Source organism: Helianthus annuus, chromosome 13 (genome assembly GCF_002127325.2).
Source record: "Helianthus annuus cultivar XRQ/B chromosome 13, HanXRQr2.0-SUNRISE, whole genome shotgun sequence".
Taxonomy (NCBI): domain Eukaryota; kingdom Viridiplantae; phylum Streptophyta; class Magnoliopsida; order Asterales; family Asteraceae; genus Helianthus; species Helianthus annuus.
In genome coordinates, this window is record NC_035445.2 from 147,558,012 (window position 1) to 147,566,878 (window position 8,867).

The 8,867-nt window shown below is 36.2% G+C and overlaps 1 protein-coding gene across 1 annotated transcript; it reads left to right on the top strand.

Annotated features, from left to right (window-relative positions):
- Nucleotides 1-261: 261 nt before the first annotated feature.
- LOC110899655 (probable aquaporin TIP-type) lies at nt 262-1,831 on the top strand. The gene is made up of 3 exons (XM_022146545.2): nt 262-437; nt 862-1,112; nt 1,187-1,831. Exons 1-3 carry the CDS (start codon nt 311-313, stop codon nt 1,559-1,561), a joined length of 753 nt encoding a protein of 250 aa, XP_022002237.1. The 5' UTR covers nt 262-310; the 3' UTR covers nt 1,562-1,831.
- Nucleotides 1,832-8,867: the final 7,036 nt, after the last annotated feature.

Sequence of the window (8,867 nt, forward strand, 5' to 3'; positions counted from 1 at the left end):
ACAATAAAATTAGGTGAAGTAAAAAATAGCAAGAGTGATAACTTAACGACATTAGGACATGATAAATTATAATTTCGAATAAAGGCCGGTGGGTCGGCTCCAATTAGTGGTCAGGAATTAGCCATCTTGGACCCACGGTCGGTGCCAGCACAAATTCTATATGCAATAAAAATGTAAACCATATAATTATTTTGAAATCATGTACTCTATATAAGGCTTTGTTGAAAGCCTAGGCAAATCAGATATTTAGCAAGTCAACCAATTTAGTTTTTACCTCTAGTCTTCTCTTTCCAAGAAAAGCATTCCAAAAATGGTGAAGTTGGCAATTGGTAGCATTGGTGACTCTTTGAGTGCCGGTTCAATCAAGTCTTACTTAGCCGAATTCATTGCCACACTTCTCTTCGTATTTGCGGGTGTTGGGTCAGCTATTGCGTATGGTATGTTGATTTTCTTACTCGAATTAGTGTTCCTTAAAAAACATATAGACTACTTTCATCGGCGTGCATTCATTCTTATTTGTAAACCTACTCGACTGAGTACTAGTCTCGATGGTTCTAAATTGAGTTTGGCGTATTGTATACCCTCTCCATTTATTTCTCGCATATATGGATGGTTCTTGATCGAGCTTGGTGTATTTATATTGTTGCCCGGTTAAAAATAATTAAAATTAGTTTTTATAATGATTAATGACACACAATATATGCTTTTTTTTGAGAACTTTCACTATATGGTACACAAAAGTTTTACCATATGTTTAGCTTTAGATATACAATATATATTTACATTTTGTTTCAGTTAGTGTGTATATATATATACATAAAATTATTTATACAAATATATTTTTTAATAATATATTTACAGGTAAGCTTACTACAGATGCGGCACTAGACCCTGCTGGACTAGTCGCAATAGCGATAGCCCATGCTTTTGCACTATTTGTTGGGGTCTCAATGGCAGCAAACATATCGGGTGGCCATCTGAATCCGGCAGTCACCTTTGGATTAGCTATTGGTGGTAACATCACCATCATAACCGGTCTATTTTACTGGATTGCCCAATGTCTTGGTTCCATTGTTGCATGCTTTCTCCTTCAGTTTGTTACCGGTGGCTTGGTATGCTTTCTCCTTCAGTTGATTAAAGACTACAAATAATTTGTATCGTTACTTATATATTTGGTATATGATAGGCCGTACCAACACATGGAGTTGCAGATGGCATGAATGGTGTTCAAGGAGTTGTGATGGAGATCATCATTACCTTTGCTCTAGTCTACACAGTTTATGCCACGGCCGTTGACCCTAAAAAGGGCTCACTTGGAACCATTGCACCCATGGCAATTGGTTTCATTGTTGGAGCCAACATTTTGGCAGCTGGTCCTTTTAGCGGTGGATCAATGAATCCTGCTCGATCATTTGGCCCAGCCGTAGTTAGTGGTGACTTCTCTCAAAACTGGATTTACTGGGTCGGCCCGTTGATTGGTGGTGGGTTGGCTGGATTCATATTTGGTGATGTTTTCATTGGATCATATGAGACACTTCCAGACTCTGGGGACTATGCTTAAGAACCTCCCTTTTTTTCACTTTGTATTTTCTTTCATGATTTTCGCTAAAGGGTCGAGGATGTAACATCCTTATTGTTTGAGGACCAGTTCAAGAATTACGTAGGGTTGGTTATATTTTGAAGATTTGCAACCCTATACTTTGTACTTTGTTTTTGTTTTTGTTTTTTCCAACAACTTTCATCCTGCTGCAGTGCTGCTTGTAAATTCAGAATGTGAATGCAATGAACAATGATGTGTCCATATATTAAAGGAATCAACTTCAAAATGAAATTGCAATTAATTGTCTATAATTAAAGGATTTCATGATTTTAACCTTTTTTTAACTTTAAAATCCTATGGATGGGTTACTAGCGAGATGTTTATAATTCAACTTAAAGATAGCAACATAAAAAATATAGATAATCCTAGTATAGTGCGCAAAGAGAAAACAAAATGGAAAATAATGATTGAAAGGGCATTAAGGGGTGTTAACTATTACACATTTTTTAAAAGAACATTATGATGCCGATGTAGTATAAAATGCCCCTTAAGGGACATTAACCATTACGGATGGTCTTATTCAATAATTTTGATGGAGTTGACATGGTTGGGATTGTAACAATCTTTAGGCTAGAACTTTGTTTATCTCAAGGTATGGTTAGGATTGGCAAAGAATTCAACTCAAAGAGTGCAACATAAAGAGCACCCGTGTGTCTTCAGTCATAAGCTGCGAAGGTTCCGACATATTCGGTAGTTTAGGCCCGCTCGGATTTTGTTCAAGAACCCCCTCATTCGCCCCTAATTGGGACCCCGTTTCTTTCCCATCATCAACTTTTGATTCACTACTCACCTTCCCCGAGGAATGGAACCGATATCCAGTACCATACCGAGCAGCCTGCGTAAGAGCCTTGCCAATCGACTGTTTCCCCCCGGAGAAAATACCCTTCTTCCCACTATTCTCTACACTAAAACGTTTGTTGACGTTGGATCGTTTTTGTTAATAGCTACCGACTGACTCTCGTTCCAGTTTATAAAACCAGATTTTCAAAAGTATTGATGCAATCGGAGAAAAATGACGACCCATGTTATACTTAATTTGCAATGTTCAAAGGGAATTTTCTTAACCTCTATGTGGAAAAATAGCACCCAAATAAATAAACACAATAAATAGTAAACAACGTGAAACAGGCTCAGTGAAGGATGAGATGAGAGAGAGAGCCACATGATGTTCCATTTTCATTTACATTTACAATACATACAAACATAAGTTTGTAATGTCGGCGGGAATAGTTGTGTTTGTTGGTTGGCCAAAAGTGGCGGCAAATTACGATTTTATCCCCTTTTTAAAATAACGATCTTGCCCCCTGCCAAATTACGATTTTATCCCCTGTTTAAAATTACGATCTTGCCCCGAGTTAGAAATTAAATTTATGCTTTGACCCCAGCTTGAATTTAAGATTTTGCCTTGGTTAAAAAGAATTATACTTTTGCCCACCACTACAATCCTACCAAATTACAATTTGGTTCCGAGTTTAAAATTACAATTTCGCCACCAGTTCAAAATAAAAATTTTCTTTTGCCCAGCTAAAAATTACGATTTTTCCCTCAGTAAAAATATTACGATTTGCCCCCAATTCAAAATAAAAAAATGGTTTTGCCCTCAATTCAAAATATTATTTTACCTCCATTTTAAAATTACGATTTTACCCAAGCTAAAAATTGCAATGTTGGCATAGTTTTTTTGGGCAAAACTATGGTAGTGTTTTATTTTACTTGGTTTACTCAATTTAGTTTTTATTCGTGCCAAACAGCTGCCTAGCACTCGATAATTGGTCCTGACAAATTATTGTTTTGCCCCCAACTCTAAATTACACGCTTGCCATCGTTTAGTTATTTTTTTTTTTATCATAACTATTGATATATGTTTCCAATGTATAATGTTTTTGCATGTTAAGTCTCGTTTTTTAATTATTAAATGCATGTAAAAAACAAGTTACTTTGTCAAGTTTATTTGTGCAAGTTTCAGATGATGATTGGAGGCATTTTGGATTGATATAGCATCATAGAACAAAGCGGAAACATGCGGGACAAGAATGGGAAGCAAAAGAGGCAAAGCAAGGTTCAGGTGCCGTAAAATCCACCCCGGGCCGTATTTTCCGGCCCTCCCTGGCGTTAATTGGGATCGTATCCAGTACTTGGAGCGGAAAACGAAGTGGACAGAGCGGAAATTCTGCCCTAGGCCGGAAATTACGGCCTATTACGGTTCTATGACGGTTTTTCACACTTTTGGACGATTCTAAAGGGAAGAGGTCGTATTTTTTCATCTATTCTTGACCATTGGAGGCTAGGAGACATCAAGGAACAATGAATACTCATTCACAAAGTGTTCTAACATAAAGATTTCTCCAATTGCAACCGAAATCGCAACATATCTTCATCAAACATGATCATGTGTGGCTAAAACCCTTGTGATCACAACCAAGGGCTAGGGTTTGTATGCCATTTAGTTCAATTTGAGTTGTTTATCTATATTGGACATGAATTCATGGTGTTTGTTAGAGATCTATGACATTTGCTAAGTTTTTATGTGTTATTTCATGTGTTGATTGTTTCCAAACGTTGTTTTCTTGAATCACTTCATGTATTTTGAGTTAATTGGTGTTTAATCATTGAATGTCAAGATATATGATTGAAGGTTATGTTAACATGTTTATATTTGATGGTAATCATTTTATGATAGCCTAATTACATTGGTGTTCAATCTTTGTAAGCTTAGATACACAAGTATAGGTCTTTCAATACTCAATTCACACATGATGTCATAAGATTATGTCTATATAATCTACCAAACCAGATTCACAAACTTAAATTACTAATTGTGCTATCAAACTTGATACTTGGTTGTGCTCATTGTTACTTTATTGAATTTACAATTGTAGTTAATTCTAATTTCTTAAATCAAAATACAAATCCAATTTTAAGTTTTCACCATGTTTTGCAATCGATTGAGATCTTACACCAACCACTAGCTCTTCGTGGTTCGACACCCTATTTGCCACTACTAATTTAGGGTACTTAGGAGCATATATCTTTTTATCTTTGATCGGTACTTCGACGTCGATCAACTATCATAGTGTTTTTCTTTATTTGGGTAACTCGATGCATCCTTTTTTATATCATGTTATAAGTAGCATGTATAACTAACCGAAATAAATGCGTACATGTTATTAAACTAAGAAATATTTGGTTTAGCGCCCCGCAACGTGGGCGGCGCATAACTCTAGTTATGTAAATAATGATTCCCATTCCTGCTTTGACTTGGTGGGAGAGGTTCTTGTCACTTAGGGGCAGTGGTGAAACTTAAGATTTCCGATCATGGGTAGAAAACGTATATACCTAAAAAAATTATAAAACCGGGGGGTCGAAAATGTATATACCTAAAAAATTCTATACGAAAACTACATACCGGACGCTACTAAGCGAAAAGTTCAGGAGGTCGGGTGCCCCCGGCCCCTACAAAGCTGCGCCCCTACTTAGGGGGTGTTTGTTTTTCTTGAAAAGTTCTTGAAAAGATCCAAATTGCATCAGATTTGATCTATTTCTTCATCTTCTACATTTCTTTTACGTTTTTAACTGAAAATTGTCAAATTGAACAGGTTTTTACGGTCCAAATTAGCTGATTTTTGGATATGTTGTGCGAAAACATCTGATCTACAAGCCTACAAAGTTTCAGATCTTAATTCAAAGCCGTTTGGGAGAAATCTAAGTTTTTTGGTCCGATACCGCGTGACATCAGCTCCATTTCGCACCAAAGTTCACCATTTCGTTTGAAAATGACATCCAATTCGCATGAAATGGATACAGTTCACACGGTTTAGGTTCATTTCGCACGAAATGAGTCCACTTCGCATGAAAATCATCCATTTCGTTTGAAGGATTTCCATTTCATTTGAAAAGTTCCCCATTTCGCTTGAAAGTTATCTATTTCGTTTGAAAAATTGTCATTTCGCACGAAATGAAGTTCCATTTCGTATGAAGATGTTCGATTTCGTATGAAAGTGCATCATTTCGTGTGAAGTGTTCATTTCGTTTGAAATACGTCCAATTCGCTTGAAATTAGGTCAATCCGCATTAAAGTCAAAGAAGTTGCCGGCCTAGTGTAATCGTTGGTCCAATGATAATAAAGTAAATATTAATTGTTGTCGGCCATTTTAAACGACCCATGTGGTTTGACTGAATAAGTTGTGTGGCTCAATAGAATTGAATTGTGAACTTAAATTGTCGGATACTTTTACTTGCGGCCCAATCAAATTGAATACATATGATTTGTTTAATAGAATAACAGCCCAAGTGACATCAGATATCTTCGGCCCAATCAAAGTCAAAAGGTGTTGTCTGCCCAATAATTTCTATCGGCCCAATGAGAATTGAGTGGTGAATTTTGTTGTCAGCCCTCATATTAACGGTTCAACCAGAAGTTGATTAGTAATTCAAAATTGTCAGCTCATTATAATCTCAGCCCATGTGTTGCATGTAAAATCATAATGTGAGGTCCAATAGGATTAAATCTGGATTGTTGATTGTCGGACATTAGCAAGATTTTGAAAGTCTTGAACAAGATCAAGTTGTTTTATAAGTGTTTAAACTGATTGTGTTTGTTTGTGATTCAAGTGATATTCGAAGCGGTAAACAAGAAACGTCATGGCTGAAGAGTTCTACAACACGTTCTACAACGCGTTTACATCTGAATCGTCTGAGACATCAACTGTCACACCCAAATCAATAACAAAAACAATCAATGATAACATAAAACATGATAATTTCTATGGAACTTATTCGAAACCACCTAAGCTTGAGAATATAGAGGATTACACTTGGTGGAAAGAAAGATTCCTGAACTGGACCAAGGCAGACGCTCATGAGAGCTGGTTCTGCTTAGAGTTTGGATATAGTCGACCAGTTAATGACAAAGGAGAAGAAATTTCACTCAAAATCTTAACAGATGACGATAAAAGGAAATTCTCATATGAGCAGAAGATGATCGCTTTGATTCAACAATCTATCCGAGATGATATATTTTCTTTGTTAAATCATGATGGATCATCAAAATCGGTTTGGGAAGCGTTAAGGGTTAAAGCCGAAGGTGGCAAACAAATTAAAAAGAACAAAATTGCTTTACTAAAAAAAGAATTTGATTTGTTTGATAGCCTAAACGGAGAGTCAGTGAGGCAAATGATTGAACGTTTTTGTCATTTAAAAATTGAACTCGAAAGGTTTAAGATTGTGAAAACGAGAGAGGAAATAATTGATAAAATCATAGAAGCGTTACCATGAGCTGATCAGTGGCAAACGTTTGTCTTTATCTTGAAAAATGATGTTTTATATGATACAATTTCTCTCGATGCATTAATTGAAAAGATTGAAACTCATGAGCTTGAATTGCAGAAACAAAGCAAGATGAGCAGTTCTTCACATCAACAGAATGTTGGTCTTTATTACAAAGGCAATATACCTTCGGTGAAAGCTGGTGAATCACCAAAGACAGCATTTAGTGGTGAGAAGACAAAAGAACCTCAGACAAGCTCATCAAGCTACAATCCGGGATAACACTCATCTTCTGCAAAAGCAAATCCTGAAGAATTAGAGGAAATACTGTGCAACATTGCTCTCAAATTGAAGAATTCTCCGGCTATGAGCATCAACTCTGCTAAGCAGCAAATGAGCTTCCTTGCATCTGTTCTGGAATCATTTGAAGGTCTAGTTGCAGGCAAAATTGGAAACTCTGAATTGACCAAAGAAGACTAAGACCAGATCGATCCGGAAGAGATGGAACTTATAGACATCCGCTGGTGTTTGGCAAGTTGCATCCGCAGAGCTCAGAGATATATGGAGATTACTGGGAAGCAATCAATAGGTGGTCCATCAACAAAACTTGGATTTGATAAGTCCAAAGTGACCTGCTTCAAATGTAAGCAAAAAGGTCATTTCAAGAGAGAATGCAACAATTCTGCAGTTGATGGAAATGAACATCCTTTCAATGATGATTATTACCGAAAGGCGATCTACCACCGAAGCAAAGAAGAGCCGAAAATGATCGAAAATAATCCCAAAGAGAAATCAAGAGCATGTGCAGTAATCCATGATGACGAAGGGTATGATTGGAGTCAGATTCTTCCAGAAGAAGATCGTATTGATAATCGATTTACAACTCATGGCAGAATACATCAAAGAGCAAACATCATGTCTTTGTTGATGAAATAAAAGAGAAAACTCGAGAAGAAATTATGAGTGAGAAAATCGATAGAGAAATATTCATTGTTGGGTGCAGAATGGAGAAAATGTAGGAAGAATATGAAAATGCCGTAAGAAATAATAGATGGGACAAGAAGCGAGAATGTTATGTCAACAGAGATGGTGAACCTGTTGTTCCCAGAAGAGACATAGTTCATGATGATGTTCTTATAGCAATTCCTCGATCCAACGAATACTATTCAAATGTTGAAAAAGATAAAACATATGTGAAAAGGCTGGATAAGATCATCAGAGATGCCATGACATCAAGTTTGAGGAAGAGGGATGAAGCAAAAATGAAGAAAAATGTTGATGAAATGGTGAACGATTTGAAGAAAGTTGCTGAAGAAGTTAAAGTCGAAGCTGTGAAAGTTGAAGAAGAAGAAGAAATGAAGAATGAGAGTTTAGTTGCTGGTGATGTTGGTGATGATGCTGGTGTTGGTAAAGAAGGAAAGAAGAAAGATGCTGATCAGACTGGTGCAGCAGAGAACACCGGAGTGCCAATTACTAAGGTAACATCTGATTCTAAAACTTTAAATGAAACAGTTGAACAGTGCAAGAAATGCATGGAACCATGCTGTGCTTGTACTGAAAAAGACGAAAAGTTCAGAACAAAAGATCTTGAATTCACTAAACTCGAAGAAATTTTTTAAAAAATGCAAAGAAATGTTAGAAAATGAAAAAGTTTTAAAAGATAATGATGAAAAACTTTCTCAAAAATGCAAGAATTTAGAAAAAGAAAAAGAGATTTTGAAAGAAAAAGTTTCCAAAATGACAGAAGAATGTTTACAAAAAGAAAATGTATGTCAAGAAATGAAAAAGGAGTATGATTCAATAAAATTGGCTTATCACATTACAAAAGAGTCATATGAAGATGTGAAAGGTCAAATGAAACTTATTCAATCGAGATTGAAATACTGTTCTGAAACAACTGATACGCTTAAGCGACAGTATTCGATAAAGCAACAAGTTGTCAATTCTTACATTGAGGATGTTGCTAAGCTAAAGCGTCAAATAGCTGATTTAGAACAGGATA

Coding starts and splice junctions, on each gene's coding strand:
- LOC110899655 (XM_022146545.2), top strand. CDS start 311: ATGGTGAAGTTGGCAATTGGTAGCATTGGTGACTCTTTGAGTGCCGGT. Junction 438..861: donor TGGGTCAGCTATTGCGTATG/GTATGTTGATTT, acceptor ATATATTTACAG/GTAAGCTTACTACAGATGCG. Junction 1,113..1,186: donor AGTTTGTTACCGGTGGCTTG/GTATGCTTTCTC, acceptor GGTATATGATAG/GCCGTACCAACACATGGAGT.